This window comes from Entelurus aequoreus, linkage group LG11 (assembly GCF_033978785.1).
Source record: "Entelurus aequoreus isolate RoL-2023_Sb linkage group LG11, RoL_Eaeq_v1.1, whole genome shotgun sequence".
Lineage (NCBI taxonomy): Eukaryota > Metazoa > Chordata > Actinopteri > Syngnathiformes > Syngnathidae > Entelurus > Entelurus aequoreus.
In genome coordinates this window covers 27,096,461-27,118,960 of record NC_084741.1, presented here as the reverse complement: position 1 = coordinate 27,118,960, position 22,500 = coordinate 27,096,461, and the positions used below count along the sequence as shown (strand labels likewise).

General features: G+C 39.6%; 2 protein-coding genes across 3 annotated transcripts in view; both read left to right on the top strand.

Annotated features, from left to right (window-relative positions):
• The window catches only part of fam171a1 (family with sequence similarity 171 member A1), a 73,333-nt gene extending 68,110 nt beyond the window's left edge, over positions 1-5,223 (top strand). For both annotated transcript variants that reach the window (XM_062062826.1, XM_062062828.1), the window contains exon 9: positions 1,809-5,223. In XM_062062826.1, the coding sequence (XP_061918810.1) occupies positions 1,809-3,275 (1,467 nt within the window). In that variant the 3' untranslated portion in view covers positions 3,276-5,223. The remainder of the gene's footprint in view (positions 1-1,808) is intronic.
• Positions 5,224-11,719: 6,496 nt separating this feature from the next.
• Positions 11,720-22,500, top strand: part of nmt2 (N-myristoyltransferase 2) — a 51,712-nt gene continuing 40,931 nt past the window's right edge. The window contains exons 1-2 of the mRNA XM_062062820.1: positions 11,720-11,942; positions 12,310-12,427. Of these exons, the coding sequence (XP_061918804.1) occupies positions 11,830-11,942; positions 12,310-12,427 (231 nt within the window). The 5' untranslated portion in view covers positions 11,720-11,829. The remainder of the gene's footprint in view (positions 11,943-12,309; positions 12,428-22,500) is intronic.

The window sequence follows — 22,500 nt, the reverse complement described above, 5'->3', positions numbered from 1 at the left end:
GTATGTTTATTCATATAATAATGTTTTTGATGTATTTTTGACATAATACAGTTGTCCCTCCTTTGTTGCTGTTAATTGGTTCTGGACATCACCGTGATAAATGAATTTTCTCAAAGTAGGAATTAATAATTGTATAGCAAATATATTCATAACTAGAGCATAAAAACTGTTTAATACTCTTTTCAATATTATGAGAGCCCTGTAGACATGAAGTAAAATGGGTTATACTTGTATAGGGCTTTTCTACCTTCAAGGTACTCAAAGCGCTTTGACACTATTTCCACATTCATCCATTCACACACACATTCACACACTGATGGCGGGAGCTGCCATGCAAGGCCCTAACCACGACCCATCAGGATGACGCAGATATATATGTTGTGGAATGAGTTATTTACACAGAAAGATTCTGTAAATGTTTATTTACATACCTTGTTGTTTCCAAACAGTGCCTGTAACACAGCAGTAAAACGGCTGATCAAACAAAACAGAGGTCATTGTCATGGATCCGCTAGCTGTGGAAACTAGCTCTCCAATCCGCTAAATAAACTTAATAACTCCACTGTGTTGTTTTGGTGAATTTACTGAGGAATTAGTGAAACTGAAACAACACAAAAATAATGCCATTGTAAGTTGATAAGACTAACACAGATACTTGTAAAGCGTGTTAGCTTATTAGCTAATGCTAACAACTCTAGCTTGATTACATTATGATAGCATGTGCAAATATGCATAAAAAACACTCCTACGGACATCACACATGGGACGATTTAGTACTGTAAGTAAGAATAGTTTTAGTTATATTTTAAAACTTTTAAACGTAGCTTGGAGTGATGAATGAAGAACCCATGCAAGTAGGAACGCTAGGGATTGGACTACAGTAGAAGATGGAACGACACTTGTACTTACGGTTTAAAGCACAAATAGAAGGAAATACTGTAGACACTCACCTCGCAGAACTTGCAGTGAGCAAACTTGTCCAAAAGATGGCGTAATAGCACAAACAGTAACACACCTTTTCAATGTCTCTGCTTGTTTTTAATTAAAACGATTTGCATTTTGACTGTTAGCGAAGAAAAATTCATAAATTAGCCCCACAAACCGTAGGAAAAAACTAGTGGCTTATAGTCCGGAATTTACGGTAACGGTGATAATATTACATATTTTTTACATTGGTAACAAGCATAAAATTATATTGGGAGACAGAAAATGACCGGGTAGCACTGGAACTTATCCTAACTGCACTTGGGCAGAAGGCAGGCTACACCCTGGACAAGTCGCTAGCTCATCGCAGGGCCAACACAAATACAATATTTAATCGTTGACAACATTTATAAAAAAAATAAATTAAAAAAACTCAGAGTGAAGTAATTAATTGATTTTAATGGTATATTATAGTTATAGTTGTTTGTATCATTATTATTGATGAAATATTTATATCATAATTATTAGAGTTTTGAAATACGAAATGTGAATATACTATATATTATTTTTGAAAATTAAAGATGACTAATATTTTTTTATTTATTTGCCATCTTATTTATTTTTGATTTATTGCATTGGTTTATGAACAATGTCCAATGTCAAATCTTTACATTATTCACATATAAAATGGATGAGCACACCAATTTTAGCATTCTGTGATTAATGTCTCCAACAAAACAAAACATCAATTCAACAACTAAAAATCAATTTTTAACTCTCAACATTTTGTCCTTAACTGTGGTCATGCAGTCAAATTCAAGTCTAGCCAAAAAAAAGCCACTGTTGCATGGCAATTATCGTGAAAATTTTGTTTTTCTTCTCAGGTGCATCTAGAGCTAATTTCCACGGGAACAGACATGACCACACCCATGCTGAAGCCTTCCCTGTATCAGTGTGGAGACGATCCACATCCACACAGCCTGATCCAGCACAGCAAACACAGCCGCTCTTCCCTGGGCAACAGCCAGCAAGGCTCCTCTTTGGGCAATCTGACTCCTCACAGCAAAGACTACAGGCAGTCTGTGGAAACGGTCCAGCTGAAGTCGACACTTTCTTGTGGAATGGAGCGAGGATATCGTCAGTCATACACTTCCATCTGCTCATCCAATAACCACATATCTGACGGACTATCAGCAGCAAACCAGGGACTTTTTTCTGAACATCAGCTGAGCGGCATTATCTCTCCTTCCTCTCCTCCTTGTTCACCAAGCAGAGGGGATGGATGTGAGTGCAGAGCTCCTGACTACCTTCTCTCACGGTCTGTGGACCACCTAGAGCGCCCCCCTTCGCTCTCCCGACCAGGACAGCTGCTCTGCTGTGCCTCCGTGGACCTGCTGAGTGGCGGAGAAACCTACCCGAGGGTGCGCCCCACCCTGGTCATCCCCGCTCACTACATGCGCTTACCTGGGGAGCACCCTCTGTCTGGACAGGCCCTCCTGCTGCAGACTGACCAGCAAAGTGACCTTGAGACCATCCAAGCGGAGCTCAATGCCTCGCAGCCCACACGGTCTCCGGGACACGCTCCCAAAGACTGCATCCCAGGTCCTTCTGAGCAGGGCGATGGTGAAAAGCTGGTGGAAGCTTTGTCCATACCTTCAGCGCTTGGAGACACATCTCTGGTGGAAATAAACAGCGAGGACACACTTTTAGCCGAAAAGACTTTAATGGCGCTCCGAGGCGGGAAGCCTCTGCCTCACCCGCGAGCCTGGTTCGTCTCGCTAGACGGCCGCTCCAACGCTCACATACGCCACTCCTACATCGACCTTCAGCGGGCAGGTTGCCACGGCAATGCAACCAGTGCGGCAAGTCAGCAGGGAGGTGGGCGGAGGCATGGCAGCGGCAACGACGCCAGTCTGGACTCTGGCGTAGACCTGAATGAGCCCCGAGCGGGTCGCAGAGGCAAAGACGTTGATCAAGAGGAGCAAGGGGTCGAAAGGGAAGGGTCAAAGGGCACAACACCAACGACAGTCTTCACTCAGCTGGTGTATGTAGATCATCTGGACGGGGAGGGCAGCAAGTACGACTCCCAGGATAGCAAACTGGGCTCGGTCCAGTCCTTCACAGGAGAAACAGAAGTTGCACAAATACAAAAGGAACCTCCTTCGCCATCCTCATCTTCTACTGCATCTTCTCCTCCTACTCTGTCCCCTCACAGCTACGTCACTCTCAGGAACACACTGCTGTCCGCTTCTCCCGATGATGACGCCACACGGGAGGACATGGAGGAGGAGAAGAAGAGTCCCTGGCAGAGGAGGGAGGAGCGACCCCTGCTGGCCTTCAACCTTAAATGAATGCTAAGCAAAGGTTCGATGCACCTTTATTTTTTGTACAGCACTGACTTCAAACCAAGGGACCACTCTGATCTTTGACAAAACTTTTATGAAACCACTACTGGGGGACTTTTTAATATGCAAAACAACGGTATGCCTTTTAGGAGCAACGAGTGGGTGATTCTCACAAAAGACAAACTACATGGATCTTTTTCCCTAAGCCATATTAGCCTCAGACCACCACAGGATACACAGAACCAATCAAAGTCAACTTGAAACTCAATTTTTGTCTAACTATTGATTTCCTCTGATGATTCCAGCCCACACATCCATCCTGAACTTTGATAGGGTTTCTTGACCAATTTAACGCATGTGGCTTATACCTGCTGTACTAGCAGGTGATTGGAATAAAGTCACATTTAGTTCCAGAAACTCTTTGCTTCATACACTCGTATATGTACAGTTACTTGATACACGTTAATTCAAAAAAAATCTACCAGTGGTACTTGCACCACAGAATGTCATCACATCTGCAACGTGTAATGAGATCATGTGACACGCCACGTGGCTGAAGGGCGAGTATGGAATTCTGTAGTTAAGTCCCAAGTAATATCTAATACTATGAAGGGTTTTTTTTTTAAGGAGTTGAATCACTGACTAAATCAGTTTCTTTTGCTGTTTCTTTATACACCTGCTTAAGATGCCTTTTTTAATTCATTATAATTGCCAAAGCAAAGTATTTTACCTTGACGAGGCTCTCCAAATATATATTAAGTGCTTTTCGTCATCGCTTGCCTTTTTTTTGTGTGTTTTTTTGTTTTGTTTTTTACACCTGAAACCAAACTGTTTTGCTTGCAGTATTTCCCTTTGTATCTCCAAGTGCCTTTTCTTTAGAAACAGATTTCCAGATGTAATCACTGTTTATTTATGTCTCACCTTCTTTTATCCTCTACCTCCGTACCTTTCCCGACGCAGTAAATTTAACTTTTTTACCACTCTGCACACAACTCACGTCGTTTGCACTTGTCCATTATATCGTGCAGCAGGGAAATGGATAAAGCAAATGTAAAAAGTTAACTACAAGTTTTTTATGTGTTTTTCTGACGAATGCTGCATGTTTTGTTTGGTTGTTGTTGTTTTAATGGCGTCCATGTGAGAGAGTTGGGAAATAATCAAATCCACTCTGAATTCATATAGTCATAGCAATCATATTAGACTTTTTATTATAGTTCTTTTATTCAATTGGGGGAAAATAATGCAAGTCAACATTCTGCAAGGGCTCCTCTTTCTTGCAGCCTGTTGTGTGTAAATTGGTCGTTTGCATTCTTCCATTTCAATTCTATTATTCTGAATAAAGAGCCAAACTAAAACAATGTGTGCATCTGGGTTGTTGCAACCGCACTTTTTCTACTGTCCAACTGAGATAAGAATGTGTTTGGTTTTTTTCCACATTACTGTCGGCCAGCGCGGGTCTTTCTTTTGATTTAAATAGTTGTCTGTTTGATTTGAATAGTTGTCTGTTCAGAATGTTAATGTGATCGGGTGGGCCTTCCTTCATGTGTAAATTTAGTTGAAAAGTGCCGTTTTTTAAACGTTAAAAGGCCGGTGTTTGCATAACTCTACTGTTAGTTAAAATAAAAACAAAGAAATCAATTTCCAAATACACTTAAACTATTACTTATTTTATCGCATTATTAGGTCTTAGCAGCAACATGGATATTCATATACTGTGAATGTGATCGTGAATGTTGTCTATCTGTGTTGGCCCTGCGAGAAGTGTACACTGCCTTCTGCCCGAATGCAGCTAGGATAGGCTCCAGCAACCCCGAAAGGGACAAGCAGTAGAAGATGGATGGATGGTATTATTTTTTTTCTACAGTCAGGACAATGTCCGCTTTCCCAAAACTGCTGTAAAAATGTCTTACATTCATATTGTTTTGCCCATTAAATGAATTTATATTTTTCATTGTGTTGTCAAACAATTAACATTTTTTATCAGAGTAATCGCTGTAAATCACTTGCTGATATGATTTAAAATAACCAAAAAAAGATGCTAGTATTTTGACACAAATATATTAAAATGTCATACATTAATTGTTGTTTTTTAATGTTTACTTAAATGCAAGTCTTTATTTTCTCAAAACCTGTTTACAGTTTTATCCCAGGAACATTCAGGGTTTATTTTACAGTGAAATTTGCCAGTCACCCCCTTTGCACTGATGTATGCATAGGCCTGATCACTGACCGTACAACCTGTGCCATCTTTCAGCTAACATCTGTGGTTCAGATAAAGGTGTGTGTGTGGCCTAAATACATTTCATGATTAATCTGTGTTTATACATGATTAATTTGAAGAATTTTTTGTGATTAATCACATTAGTTAATGTGTTTTTGACAGCATCGATTTTAAAACACGTTGGCTATACATATAAAGTCATTTAGCATTTTAGTTTTGTTAACCCTTTAAAGACCATTATGTTTGCATATTTTACTTTTTTTTTTTTAATGGAAACATTTTTTATAAAACATATTACAAGGGGTATTTGCCGAATATTATTAGATCCTGAGGTGGCTCAATGATTGGGCAAGTAGGCACAAATGTAATTTTTATGCATTATTTTTTTCGACTGTATGGTTTACAACAAAAAATCCCACTGCTTCAATTAAACAAATTAAATGTTGACCTTTTACACAATTACATAAACATGGCATTTCAATGAGTAATTTATTTTTTATTATTATTTCTTGAGATAGGACAACGATTGGCAGCAACTTTGAGTTGGAAATGTATTTTGTCCACAGTGTCAGATGTGGACAAACAGAAATGTCCTAAATAAAACATGGTTGTAAATAAATAATTCAGTAGCAAGACAGATAGACAGATACTTAATAATCCCCTAGGGGAAATTCAGGTGTCTCTTGTCGCTCATACAATAAGTAAAAAGATATACACATTACATATTAAAACAATGAGAATAAAAACAATGCATTAAAAACAAGCTAAAAAACAAGCTGATGAGCGGCTATAGCTACTTGGAAAATGTAGTAAGCTAAGCTATAAGTTACTCTCGATTAAATTTAGCTAAGCCACAGAAGAATCTTTCCCCGGAGAATTATAGCAAGCTATACGGTAAAAGTAGCTTGCTACATCAAAGCTACATTTAACGGTGTTTATATCTATGAGCCCTCATGTCTAATATCAATGTAAATGTAACTGAGAGTGTACAAATGGAGCTAATAAGGGCCATTACTATTAACTATCTGTCATTTAGCTGAGGACACCCTACCTCTCGGGGTCCCCACACCCCACTTTATGTATTAATTTATTTGCATTTTCTATGGTCCACCCTTATAATGTTATTTTGGGGCGGCATGGCGTAGTGGGTAGAGCGGTCGTGCCAGAAACCTGAGGGTTGCAGGTTCGCTCCCCGCCTCTTGACATCCAAATCGCTGCCGTTGTGTCCTTGGGTAGGACACTTCACCCTTGCCGCCAATGACGCTCACACTGGTGAATGAATGATGAATGATGAGTGGTGGTCGGAGGGTCCGTAGGCGCAAACTGGCAGCCACGCTTCCGTCAGTCTACCCCAGGGCAGCTGTGGCTATGAAAGTAGCTTACCACCACCAGGTGTGAATGAATGATGGGTTCTCACTTCTCTGTGAAGCGATTTAAGTGTCTAGAATAGTGCTATATAAATGTAATCCATTATTATTATTAATTTTTTGTACTTACAGAAAAAAAACGCATCTATCCATATGTGGACAAAAAAAAACAATGCCTTGTGTGTTGTTTGGGAACAGTTAATAATAGTTATGTGCAGTAAAACTTTTCATGAACTCAACTCACCCTGTGTGTTCCTAAATTTGTGTTGGATATCTTCGATGAAGAGAGCAGTTTTGGTTTACAGAGTAAACAACTGAAAACTAAGGTTTTGGAATTATTTTCTCTTAATGCATACGTTTGTCTAAATATGGCTAAGGACATGCATTATTGTGGGTTTCCTGGACGTCGTCTTCATTGCTAAATGAAAAATCTAGTCTGCGGTAGAGAATCCTGCCATTTTCAAGTATGTTTTTATTTTATTTTTATTTTTTTTTAATTTTTTTTTTTAAGTCGTCAGCTTGAAGCATCCCTCTGTCTCTGACTCCCTAGTCGTCATGTGACATGAGTGTGTGATTGTTATGATTTTGCTTACTAGTTTCGATGACCCGCCTTATCTTGGCTCTGATTGGCCAGTCCGTAATGTTTCGCCCTAACCTTAGCCAATTGTGACTCATGTGAAGTGAAGTGAATTATATTTATATAGCCCTTTTCTCTAGTGACTCAAAGCGCTTTACATAGTGAAACCCGATATCTAAGTTACATTTAAACCAGTGTGGGTGGGTAAAGTGTCTTGCCCAAGGACACAACGGCAGTGACTAGGATGGCGGAAGCGGGGATCGAACCTGAAACCCTCAAGTTGCTGGCACGGCCGCTCTACCAATTGAGCTATACTGCCCCCCTCATCAGACGAACACCAACCAATCATCATGGATTTTCTCCGCATGTATGGATGGTCTCATTTATTTTCTCTCTTTGTTGCTTGTAGCTTTGATGTAAGCTACCTTGCTATATGGTTCTAAAACTGGGGTCAGCAACCCGCGGCTCTTTAGTGCCACCCTAGTGGCTCCCTGGACCATTTTTAAAAAAGGATTGAAAATGGAAAAAGATGGGGGTAAAATAATATTTTTGTTTTGTATGTTTTTTGTTTGAGGACAAACATGACACAAACCTTCCCAATTGTTAGAAAGCCCACTGTTTAATATGTTAGTGTGTATGCTTCACTGATGAGAGTATATATATTTGGTGAACATCGTTTTGTCCTACTAATTTTGGCGGTTCTTGAACCCACCATAGTGACGCAACAGTTTGTTTACATGTAAAACCTTCCACTCCTTCTTTGTCTCATTTTGTCCACCAAATGTTTTATGCTGTGCGTGAATGCACAAAGGTGCGCTTTGTTGATGTTATTGACTTGTTGGAGTGCTAATCAGGCATATTTGATCAGTGCATGACTGCAAGCTAATCAATGCTAATATGCTATTTAGGCTAGCTGTATGTACATAGTGCATCATTATGCCTCATTTGTAGGTATATTTGATCTTATGTAATATCCTTTACTTTTATCCTCTTTGTATTTAATTTTAGCATGTCTCATGACATTATCTGTATGTAATATTGGCTGCATTTCAGATAGTTGTTTGTGTGCCATGTTGTTCCAGACCACAGCAAACATTATTTAGTCTTAACTTGGACACACACATCTATACTTTTGGCTGATAAAAAGCAGTCATTTCCAGGAGTTATCTCACCTTCTGAGTAGCCTCTGATTTACTAATGGTTTCTAATGTTGCAAAAATATGTAGAATGAATTTTAAATTTCAACATTTCTGTCAACAAAGATTTGCTTCAGCCTGCAATACATAGTCATGTTGATAGTAGGCTATTATAGACACTTACGTCATGTGTTGCCTTCATTATAAGACTTATATACAGCTTTTCATTTTTTGCGGCTCCAGACAAATTTGTTTTTTGGATTTTTGGTCCAATATGGCTCTTTCAACGTTTTGGGTTGCCGACCCCTGGTCTAAAAGTAGCTAAGCTACAGGAAAAAACGTTAAAAAAAAATAGCCAAGCTACTGAAAAATGTGGTTAAGCTACATAGTTTAGCTACATGTAGCTTGTTACTGCCCATCATTGCAAGGTAACCTTGCAGAAAACAGTAAGCGGTGTGAAATTGTGTTGCATGTTTTGTTTGGGAAAAGTAGTGCCACCTGGTGGACAGATATACAAATTTAAAGCCCAGTAGTATTAAAAAAAGAAAACATAACACAACGGATTACATTAAAGGCCTACTGAAATGAATTTTTTTTTATTTAAACGGGGATAGCAGATCCATTCTATGTGTTATACTTCATCATTACGCGATATTGCCATATTTTTGCTGAAAGGATTTAGTAGAGAACATCGACGATAAAGTTCGCAACTTTTAGTCGCTGATAAAAAAAGCCTTGCCTGTACCGGAAGTAGCGTGACTTCGCAGGTTGAAAGGCTCCTCACATTTCCCCATTGTTTACACTAGCAGCGAGAGCGATTCGGACCAAGAAAGCGATGATTACCCCATTAATTTGAGCGAGGATGAAAGATTTGTGGATGAGGAACGTGAGAGTGAAGGACTAGAGTGCAGTGCAGGTGGTATCTTTTTTCGCTCTGACCGTAACTTAGGTACAAGGGTTCATTGGATTCCACACTTTCTCCTTTTTCTATTGTGGATCACGGATTTGTATTTTAAACCACCTCGGATACTATATCCTCTTGAAAATGAGAGTCGAGAACGCGAAATGGACATTCACAGTGACTTTTATCTCCACGACAATACATCGGTGAAGCACTTTAGCTACGGAGCTAACGTGATAGCATCGTGCTTAAATGCAGATAGAAACAAAAGAAATAAGCCCCTGACTGGAAGGATAGACAGAAGATCAACAATACTACTATCAGGAGACACCGAACCAAACCCTGGACCTGTAACTACACGGTTAGTGCTGTGCCGCCTGTCGAAGCCTAGCAATGCTGTTGCTAACGACGCCATTGAAGCTAACTTAGCTACGGGACCTCGTCAGAGCTATGATAAAAACATTAGCGCTCCACCTACGCCAGCCCTCATCTGCTCATAAACACCCGTGCTCACCTGCGTTCCAGCGATCGACGGCGCGACGAAGGACTTCACCCAATCATCGACGCGGTCGCCGGCTAGCGCCGGCTAGCATCGGATAGCGCGTCTGCTATCCAACTCAAAGTCCTCCTGGTTGTGTTGCTGTAGCCGGCCGCTAATACACTGATCCCACCTACAGCTTTCTTCTTTGCAGTCTCCATTGTTCATTAAACAAATTGCAAAAGTTTCACCAACACAGATGTCCAGAATACTGTGGAATTTTGTGCTGAAAACAGAGCTGTTTGTATTGGATACAATGGTGTACCAATACTTCCGGTTCAACCATTGACGTCACGCGCAAACGTCATCATATCGAAACGTTTTCAGCCGGAAGTTTAAAATTGCACTTTATAAGTTAACCCGGCCGTATTGGCATGTGTTGCAATGTTAAGATTTCATCATTGATATATAAACTATCAGACTGCGTGGTCGGTAGTAGTGGGTTTCAGTAGGCCTTTAATATACATTAACATTAATGTGGGATCAAAATGATGTTGTTGTCATGAGTAACTATTGCATAGTGTTGCCATTATAGGCTATTAGAAGTAAATATAAATGCTTTAAAAATTATTATCCTCTTGACAGATTCCACCTACATTCATTCAGCAAACAAAGTGGCCAAGAGAAAATGTATCGTAATTTTGTTTTTGATTGATTGATTGAAACTTTTATTAGTAGATTGTACAGTGAAGTACATATTCCGTACAATTGACCTCTAAATGGTAACACCCGAATAAGTTTTTCAACTTGTTTAAGTCAGGGTCCACTTAAATTGATTCATGATACAGGTACTATTTTCATAATTCAGTCATCACACAAGATAATCATCAGAGTATATGCAATGAATTATTTACATTATTTACAATCCGGGGTGTGGGATATGGGGGGGGGGGGTTAGGTTTGATTGGTATCAACACTTCAGTCATCAACAATTGCATCATCAGAGTAATGGACATTGGAACAGTGTAGTACTGACTTGGTAGGATATGTACAGCAGGTAGTGGACACAGAGAGAGAGATCAGAAAGTATAAGAAAAAGTGTCTACATTTGATTATTTACATTTGATTATTTACAATCCGAAGAGTTATGCTGTGGAAGGGGGGGGGGGGGTGTTAGTTTAGGGTTGAAGTTGCCTGGTGGTGTTGTTTTAGTGCGGTTTTGAAGGAGGATAGAGATGCCCTTTCTTTTACACCTGTTGTTAGTGCATTCCATATTGATGTGGCATAGAAAGAGAATGAGTTAAGACCTTTGTTAGATCGGAATCTGGGTTTAACGTGGTTAGTGGCGCTCCCTCTGTTGTTATGGTTATGGCGGTCAGGAAGTAGTTTGACATGTACTTCGGTATCAGGGAGGTGTAGCGGATTTTATAGACTAGGCTCAGTGCAAGTTGTTTTACTCTGTCCTCCACCCTGAGCCAGCCCACTTTGGACAAGTGGGTTGGAGTGAGGTGTGATCTGGGGTGGAGGTCTAGAAGTAACCTGACTAGCTTGTTCTGGGATGTTTGGAGTCTAGATTTGAGGGTTTTGTGGTTGTCTTATGCATTTGTATTTACAACCACAACACTACGACCCCGAGAGGGACAAGCAGTAGAAATGGATGGCTGGATGCACCGCAACCTCATGTCATTCAAAAGTGTAGGTGTACCTAATGTTGTGTCCAGTTACTACAAGAGAAGCAACCCGAGCAGGTTTGGCTCTGCAGTACAGCCACTGCCCTCAAGATGGTGCTGTTTCTCCCTCATCCGCTACCCTTTGTTTTTTCCGCCTGTCGCCCCTAGCTGCGATCTCTATCTTCTTGGCCATTTTTAAAAAGCGTTTTAATGATGGCGGAGGACAGCGAATCTGCCGCCAGCCAACAGAGCCTGGAGCTGGACGACCAGGACACCTGCGGGATAGACGGGGACAACGAGGAGGAGAACGAGAACACGCAAGGGTGAGGACGGCCTGTCCAGCATACTGTAGTCACCATGCATCACATCAGCCTATATGTGTGTGTTTGGATGGATGTTGGACGTGCTCGGTGGCTAATGCAGCTAGCCGACACACAAACACAACCAGGCGACTAGCTTGTAAGGCCATGTTTTCTACAAAGTTATTATATTTGTATGCATTGTTTTAACTACCTAAAAATTACCCCCTTGACTTTATTGGGAGGCTGTCAAGCAAACCGTTAGCTAGTCAGCTAGCTGTCATTCGTTGCTATGACAGCTAACGTTAGCGCTCTGCGTCCATGTGAGGGTGTGTGCATGTATGTGTATTGAAAAAAACCTAATGTTTGAGTTTTGCACTCATTTCTTTAGTAGTCCCGGTGGAGATTTGGGGGCTAAGAGGAAAAAGAAGAAGCAAAAGAGGAAGAAAGAGAAGCCAAGCTCTGGGGGAGCCAAGTCGGACTCTGCCTCTGACTCCCAGGAGATCAAGGTGAGGGCTCCATCATTCACAACCATTGTACCGTTGTACTTTTTCCCCCCAAGATGTGCTGGTGCTGCTTAATAAATTAGAATATGACCAAAAAGTTTATATATTTCAGTAATGTCATTCAAAAAGTGAAACTTGTATATTATATACATTCATTACACAGATTTTGATATATTTCAAATGTTCATTTATTAAAGATTGTAACTGAAAATAATGAAAAATCCAACATCAGTATCTCAGAAAATTAGAATATTACTTATGACCGATGAGGAAAAAATTTATTTTAGAAATGTTGGCCCACTGAAAAGTATGAACATGAAAAGTATGAACATGTACAGCACTCAATATTTGGTCTGGGCTCCTTTTGCCTGAATTACCGCAGCAATTCGGCATAGCATGGAGTCTATCTCTGATAGTGACCTTGTTCTGCATTGTTGGGTCTGACGTATTGCGTTTTCCTCCTCACAATACCCCATAGAAAATGGGTTGGAGTCAGGCAAGTTTGCTGATCAATTAAGGTAAACAGTTACATTTTATATCACTGTTTTATTTTAGAAAGCTATCAATTACTAACAGGCACCAGGGTGACACAGGGGTTAGTGCAGACCTGGTCATTCTGCGGCCCGCGGGCCACATCCGGTCCTTTGTGCGTCCCTGTCCGGCCCGCGTGAGGCCAATCATAAATTTCAAAATACATTTGAAAAAGTATCTATGTCGAGTGTGCAATACAACGGTGCTGCTTTTGTTTTGAAAAGCGTTATTTGTATTACTTCCGTGTGGACGTACACTACCGTTCAAAAGTTTGGGGTCACCCAAACAATTTTGTGGAATAGCCTTCATTTCTAAGAACAGGAATAGACTGTCGAGTTTCAGATGAAAGTTCTCTTTTTCTGGCCATTTTGAGCGTTTAATTGACCCCACAAATGTGATGCTCCAGAAACTCAATCTGCTCAAAGGAAGGTCAGTTTTGTAGCTTCTGTAACGAGCTAAACTGTTTTCAGATGTGTGAACATGATTGCACAAGGGTTTTCTAATCATCAATTAGCCTTCTGAGCCAATGAGCAAACACATTGTACCATTAGAACACTGGAGTGATAGTTGCTGGAAATGGGCCTCTATACACCTATGTAGATATTGCACCAAAAACCAGACATTTGCAGCTAGAATAGTCATTTACCACATTAGCCATGTATAGAGTGTATTTCTTTACAGTTAAGACTAGTTTAAAGTTATCTTCATTGAAAAGTACAGTGCTTTTCCTTCAAAAATAAGGACATTTCAATGTGACCCCAAACTTTTGAACGGTAGTGTATGCGCGTGCGTGATTGAGAGTGAATGTGAACAGCTGCAATCACAAATTACAAAATAAAGTTGAAAAAACATCTGTCGTGCGCGCAATACAACTGTGCTGCTTTTATTTTGAAAAGTGTTATTTATGGGCGTATGTCCGTGTGTAACCTGTGAGTGAAGGTGCACAGCGACAAGTGATGCACGGTTTACACCCGAGACGCTAAATATAGAAAAGTTGATGACGAATGCCGTGTTTTCAACAAGACATGGACTGCCAAGCAATGTTCCCTCTAAGGTGCGCAATTGCGCACTGCTCAAGCGTCCTCTGCGCACAGCAAATATATGCCGCGCACCAAATCAAATCCCATCTGAATTCTAAACAAAATAAACACATTTATTCTGTGTAATTTTTCCCTTCAACTTTGAGTGACAGTGACAACAAGCGGCCCTAACGGTGTTCGTCAACACCGTTCAATTGAACACCGTTCAATTATTTTAACGTCTATCAAGATGCTTCGAGGCCAGGAATTATATCGATCACTTTATTGAGCAAAACTGTTTATATTCGGCCATAACCACACCAAAAACATGAGTAAAACACTTCTATCTCGAAAAACTAGTCATTTTCTGCCGTACAAACCAGGCCAAAACCAACTTGTCATCTGTCACCAACACACATACCACTAAACCACTGGTGCGTTTATGGCCACACAAAAAGTCGGACAACTCAAACACCACACAAAGTTACACTATGACTCCTCAGTCATACGTGTGCTTACTTTTCTGTCATTTATTATTAATGTTAATTTATTTATATTAATCATGGAATGCTGTTACTAGAGAAAGTTACAGGAATGCACACTTCATCCTATGCTTACATTTCATTGTGGAACATGAGGATGTTTAAGGGGAACTAAATGTGATCTCTGATCTCTGGGTACAAATGATTTCCAAAGCAGTGCTTTTGGTATAAAATTAAGTTAGGTTAAATGAAAGTATTATTATTATTATTATTATTATTATTATTATTATTATTATTATTATTTATCTTAAGGTATATATCAAAAATAATATTGAGCAAAATTTAATTGAAATATTGTTGATGTGGCCCTCCAGCAGTGCTCGGGTTGCTCATGCGGCCCCCGGTAAAATTAATTGCCCACCCCTGGGTTAGTGCGTGTGCCTCACAATACGAAGGTCCTGAGTTCGATCCTGGGCTCGGGATCTTTCTGTGTGGAGTTTGCATGTTGTCTCCGTGACTGCGTGGGTTCCCTCCGGGTACTCCGGCTTACTCTGATCTCCAAAAACATGCACCTAGGGACACTAAATTGACCCTAGTGTGTGAATGTGAGTGTGAATGTTGTCTTGTCTATCTGTGTTGGCCCTGCAATGAGGTGGCGAATTGTCCAGAGTGTACCCCGCCTTCTGCCCGAATGCAGCTGAGATAGGCTCCAGCACCCCCCGTGACACCGAAAAGGACAAGCGGTAGAAAATGGATGGATGGATCAATTACTAAGTTCCTAAATTTGTACCAAGTACCGTATTTTTCGGACTATAAGTCGCTCCGGAGTATAAGTCGCACCGACCGAAAATGCATAATAAAGAAGGAAAACAACATATATAAATCGCACTGGAGTATAAGTCGCATTTTTTGGGGAAATTTATTTGATAAAACCCAACACCAAGAATAGACATTTGAAAGGCAATTTAAAATAAATAAAGAATAGTGAACAACAGGCTGAATAAGTCTACGTTATATGACGCATAAATAACCAACTGAGAACGTGCCTGGTATGTTAACGTAACATATTATGGTAAGAGTCATTCAAATAACTATAACAGGGGTCACCAACGCGGTGCCCGCGGGCACCAGGTAGCCCGTAAGGACCAGATGACTAGCCCGCTGGCCTGTTCTAAAAATAGCTCAAATAGCAGCACTTACCAGTGAGCTGCCTATATTTTTTAAATTTTATTTATTTACTAGCAAGCTGGTCTCGCTTTGCCCGACATTTTTAATTCTCAGAGAGACAAAACTCAAATAGAATTTGAAAATCCAAGAAAATATTTTAAAGACTTGGTCTTCACTTGTTTAAATAAATTCATTAATTTTTTACTTTGCTTCTCATAACTTTCAGAAAGACAATTTTAGAGAAAAAATACAACCTTAAAAATGATTTTAGGATTTTTAAACACATATACCTTTTTACCTTTTAAATCCCTTCCTCTTCTTTCCTGACAATTTAAATCAATGTTCAAGTAAATTTATTTGTTTTATTGTAAAGAATAATAAATACATTTTAATTTAATTCTTCATTTTAGCTTCTGTTTTTTCGACGAAGAATATTTGTGAAATATTTCTTCAAACTTATTATGATTAAAATTCAAAAAAAAAATTCTGGCAAATCTAGAAAATCTGTAGAATCAAATTTAAATCTTATTTCAAAGTCTTTTGAATTTCTTTTAAAATTTTTGTTCTGGAAAATCTAGAAGAAATAATGATTTGTCTTTGTTAGAAATATAGCTTGGTCCAATTTGTTATATATTCTAACAAAGTGCAGATTGGATTTTAACCTATTTAAAACATGTCATCAAAATTCTAAAATTAATCTTAATCAGGAAAAATTACTAATGATGTTCCATAAATTCTTTTTTTAATTTTTTCAAAAAGATTCAAATTAGCTAGTTTTTCGCTTCTTTTTTTTGGTTGAATTTTGAATTTTAAAGAGTCGAAATTGAAGATAAGCTATGTTTCAAAATGTAATTGTCATTTTTTTCGTGTTTTCTCCTCTTTTAAACCGTTAAATTAAGTGTGAATATCATGAATTATTAATAATAACATAGAGTTAAAGGTAAATTGAGCAAATTGGCAATTTATTTAAGTGTGTATCAAACTGGTAGCCCTTCGCATTAATCAGTACCCAAGAAGTAGCTCTTGGTTTCAAAAAGGTTGGTGACCCCTGAACTATAACATATAGAACATGCTATACGTTTACCAAACAATCTGTCACTCCTAATCGCTAAATCCGATGAAATCTTATACGTCTAGTCTCTTCCGTGAATGAGCTAAATAATATTATTTGATATTTTACGGTAATGTGTTAATAATTTCACACATAAGTTGCTCCTGAGTATAAGTCGCACCCCCAGCCAAATTATGAAAAAAAACTGCGACTTATAGTCCGAAAAATACGGTAATATTATATTGTGGTGATTTTGAGCCAACAAAAGACGACCAAAAGCACTTGTTTGAGGAAGAGGCTCCGCAAACAATAGCCAGTCAGACACTTGTTCTCACGAAACAGAAGAAACATGCAACACGTAACAGGGAAGTTAAACACACAGAGCAACTGTATTGTGTGTGTGCCGTGGAATACAGTCTGGTGTGCCGTAGGAGATTATGGAATTTCACCTAATTGGGTTAAAAATATTTTTTGCACTCAAGTAATTATAATCCGTAAATAATGTGTCGTTGTTGAGTGTCTGTACTGTTTAGAGCTCGGCAGAGTAACCATGTTATACTCTTCCATATCAGTAGGTGGCACCAGGTAGCCAATTGCTTTGTAGATGTCGGGAACACGTCGTGTCATGATCACAATATGCACACGACAGCGGGAAGCAGCGTGCGGGTATCATAAGGTATCTTATGCTTAAACCAAAAATAAATGAAAGGCGAGTGCCGCTAAGAAAAGGCATTGAAGCTTAGGCATAGCTATGCAAAACGAAACTAAAACTGAACTGGCTGCAAAGTAAACAAAACACAAAATGCTGTACGACAGCAAAGACTTACAGTGTGTGGAGCAGGGACGGCATCCACAAAGTACATCCGTACATGACATGACAATCAACATTGTCCCCACAAAGTAGTAGTCTGGATTGCGAAAAACAAGGCAGGTGTGGAGAATAGTGCTCAAGGAAGACATGAAACTGCAACAATACCAACAAAACAAGAAAAAACACCAAAATAGGAGCACAAGAAGGACTAAAACACTACACACAGGAAAACACCAAAAAACTCAAAATGAGTCACGGCGTGATGTGACAGGTCGTAACAGCACACATACTTTGAGACAAGACCTATAGCGATGCATGCTTGGTTATGGTTTAAAGTCATATCCAAAAATTGCGAGAACGACTTTTTATTGTCAATATCGGCTACTGTGTTTCGTCTTTTAATGATTTCTGCTTGTGGTGTGCCTCAGGATTTTTTCAATGAAAAAAATGTGCCTTGGCTCAAAAAAGGTTGAAAAACACTGCATTAAACAACAACTTCGCGCAGCAATGTACAACAAGGTGCCGGAATCCATGCTGGGAACCACTCTCTGCGATGCTACAATATTATACTGTACATCACAAAGCCTCTCACATTACAGCAGGCATTTTTAATACAATATATCCTCAGATACAATACTATAGTTATGGCACATAAATAGTACTTAAGAGTAGTCTTTTTACAGCTAGGGATGTAACGATATGAACATTTCATATCACGCTTATCGTGACCAAAATTATCACGGTTATCTTTATTATCCCGGTATTGTTGAACATGCTCAGTAAGTACTTATACACAACTGGAAATCTTTTGACCAAGTTAGTTTTTTTTTACATTTAGAAAAAACACTATTTTGCATTTTGTGTTTCTTATGCTTAACTGATAGTGTTTTAGTCTTGATATTTTATCTGTTTTAACGGCTAAGCTTTTATTGTTTTAAATATTGATTTGTAGTGTAGCACTTAAAGATTTATTAAATTTAGGGCTGCCAAAATTAACAAGTTAACTCATGTGATTAATCACAAAAAAATATTGTATATATTGTATTGTACAATACCTTTGTGACATGAAAAAAAACACGTAATGTAAAGAACATGGCATTTACTTTTTGATATCAAAATAAAACACAAAGCAGTTTGGCTAATGAAGATGAAGTCTAATAACAAGCGTTGTTCTTCTCCAACGCCTCCTCGTGGTTCAGTACAACAGTTTGGCCAACAAAAAAAAAACAGGAGTGACACCTCTTACATCGAATGCACAATCTTAACAGCCTGTGTTCAATTCGATTAGATGACAAAACATTTTAGCGAGTACTGATGTTATTTGAACACTGATACAGTTTGCAGTTAAATAATGGACGAGTGAGCATCTCTGTGACAACATTCACGACACATCACCTGCTGCATGTTTCCTCACCTCATTAAACCTCAATCACAGCAGCTGATGGACAGTGTATTGAGAAAATAAAAGCAACTTCAAATAGTTTTTCTCCTTCTCTGTATACTTGTGGGGACAAGTGCGTCTGTCTCCAATATTGTCCACACCTGTCACCATCTAACAGCAGTGCGCTCTTAAACGCATGCCGGGAAGCTTGGGAAAAATGACGTTAAACCAAGCGCTTGGCTCCATTTACTCCGAGGGGAAATCTCCAGAGCAAAGTCCGTGTAGTTAGTCTGCCATGATTATCAAGCCAAACGACGCTAGTGCGCATGTGCCTGACTTTGTGTTGCCTAAAATGCATTAATAAATTAAGTTTTTTCAGTAATTAAAAAATTAGACGGTATTACTAACCGTCTGGAATTTTATTGAAAATTTTCATTGTACCTTCTATTGTTACATCCCTAGTTCATTAACAAGTAAAAAGTCAAGGGCGGTCACGGCATGTTCTTGTCGCCGATGCTGGTCAATTTTTTAGGGCATTACGGCAAGTGACGAGGGCGGTCGCGGCACTTGCCGCGGTTGCCGTGGTTAAACACGAGCCCTGCAGTTTCTATACTGTGACAAGGGTGAAAACCAGATTGGAAAGGTTTATAGAGGAAGTGTCGGGTTAGGTGGAGGTGCAATTGGAATGCGACTGTTTTTTCAACGATTTTTGAGATAAAAGGTAAATTGGAAATAGGACGAAGGTTATTGTAATTGTTGGGATCTGAACCGGGTTTATTCAAAATTGGAGAAACAGTTGCTATTTTAAAAAGTGACGGTACAATACCAGTGGAAAGTAAAGAGTAAATAATAGCGGGTGGTAGCAGGGGTGTATAATGTAGACCGGAAGAGTAAGGGCTGCATGGGATTCTGGGTATTTGTTTTGTTGTGTTTATTTTGTGTTACAGTGTGGATGTTCTCCAGAAATGTGTTTGTCATTCTTTTTTGGTGTGGGTTCACAGTGTGGCGCATATTTGTAACATAACAGTGTTAAAGTTGTTTTATACGCCCACCGTCAGTGTAAGCTGTGTGGCTGTTGACCAAGTATGCCTTGCTGTCAATTACGTGTGCAAGCAGAAGCTGCATTCAACATGTGGCCAACAGATACGCTGTTTGAGCAGGCTGTAGAGGGCGCTAAAAAGCAGTGCCATCACGCCCTGAAATTCGAGAGTCTCCCGGAAAAATTGGGAGGGTTGGCAAGAATGAAGCTATCAAGCGCCATTCATTTAAAACTTGCGGGCCGCACTAACATTAAATTTTCATATTAAGGTGCGGGCCGGGGCGTGTGTCTGAGACCCCTGGTTAAAACATAGCACAAAGCAAAAAAAAGCTTTGTATGCAGTGTTATTTCAGTTAAAATTTTCAAGAGTTTTGTGGCTCCCATTGTTTTCTTTAATTTGTGAAACTTGTCAAAATGGCTCTTTGATTGGTAAAGGTTGCCGACCCCTGGTCTAAGGAAATGAACGTATTGATAAAACCAAAACATGATTAAAAATCTTTGACGCGAGGTGAGTTGCAGTTGTCCAAATGTATGTTAAAATCACAGCAGTGATTAGTGTGTAAATAAAATGGACATATCAGATAAAAAGTCACTGTGTGGCTTGGGCGTGGTAGACAGAAGCTACAATAGTGGGATCAGGAAATGTAAATACAGTGCACTCAAATGTGGTGAATGCGGTCACAGATAGTGGAATACTTTCCACGCTCGCGATAGATGACCGCGAAACCTCCTCCCCGGCCGTTTCCATTAGGAAGACACATGTAAATAAAGCCGGGAGGAGTAGATTTATTAAGTTGCGAAAAGTCATTGGGAAATTGCCATGTTTCAGTTTGACAGAAGAAGTCAATCTTGCGGTCCGTGAAGAAATCCTGGATAATGTGTCCCTTGTTAGTAAGTGAGCGGATGTTTAGTAGACCCAAGTTGACGGCAGTGTTGACAGCTGTTTTGACAGCAGCATTAGCCGACCTGGCCATTCCCCTTTGCAGCACCTCTTAAGCTTCCATAAGGTTGGATGGGAAGTGTTGGTTTTCATCCAGGATGTTTCTGTACATTGCTGCATTCATCTTAGTCTAGTCAAGGAGGTGACCAAGGTTCCAATGGTCACTCTGTCAGAGCTACAGCATTTTTCTCTGGAGAGAGAAGAACCTTCCAGAAGGACAACCATCTCTGCAGGTATCCACCAATCAGGCCAGTATGGCAGAAAGGCCAGGCAGAATCCATTTACTTCTTAGTAAAAAGTTTGCCAAAATGTACCTGAAAGACTCTGACCATGAGAAACAGAATTCTCTGGTCTGATGAGACATTGAACTCTTTGGTATCAATGCCAGGCGTCGTGTTTGGAGAGAACTACTCATCACCAGGCCAGTACCATTCCTACAGTGAAGCATGGTGGTGGAAGCATCATGCGGTGGGGATGTTTTTTAGCGGCGGAAACAAGGAGACTAATCAGAATGGAGGGAAAGATGATTGCAGCAATGTACAAAGACATCCTGGATTAAAACCAACACTTCCCAACCAACCTGGTGGAACTTGAGAGATACTATAAAGAGGAATGGGCGAAACTGCTCAAAGACAGGTGTTCCAAGCTGAGCTATCGTATTCAAAAAGGCTTTTGCTGCCAAAGGTGCATCAATAAAGTATTGAGCAAAGGCTATAAATACTTTGTTATATATATATATATATATATATATATATATATATATATATATATATATATATATAGTTGGTAGAGTGGCCGTGCCAGCAATCGGAGGGTTGCTGGTTACTGGGGTTCCATCCCCACCTTCTACCATCCTAGTCACGTCCGTTGTGTCCTTGGGCAAGACACTTCACCCTTGCTCTGCTGGTTAGCGCCTTGCATGGCAGCTCCCGCCATCAGTGTGTGTGAATGGGTGAATGTGGAAATACTGTCAAAGCGCTTTGAGTACCTTGAAGGTAGAAAAGCGCTATACAAGTATAACCCATTTATCATTTATTTATTTATATATACAAACCCCGTTTCCATATGATTTGACTAATTGTGTTAGATGTAAATATAAACGGAATACAATGATTTGCAAATCATTTTCAACCCATATTCAATTGAATGCACTACAAAGACAAGATATTTGATGTTCAAACTCATAAACTTTATTTTTTTTTTGCAAATAAAAATTTACTTAGAATTTCATGGCTGCAACACGTGCCAAAGTAGTTGGGAAAGGGCATGTTCACCACTGTGTTACATCACCTTTTCTTTTGACAACACTCAATAAACGATTGGGAACTGAGGAAACTAATTGTTGAAGCTTTGAAAATGAAATTCTTTCCCATTCTTGTTTTATGAAGAGCTTCAGTCGTTCAACAGTCCGGGGTCTCCGCTGTCATATTTTACGCTTCATAATGCGCCACACATTTTCAATGGGAGACAGGTCTGGACTGCAGGCGGGCCAGGAAAGCACCCGCACTATTTTTTTTACGAAGCCACGCTGTTGTAACACGTGCTGAATGTGGCTTGGCATTGTCTTGCTGAAATAAGCAGGGGCGTCCATGAAAAAGACGGCGCTTAGATGGCAGCATATGTTGTTCCAAAACCTGTATTTACCTTTCTGCATT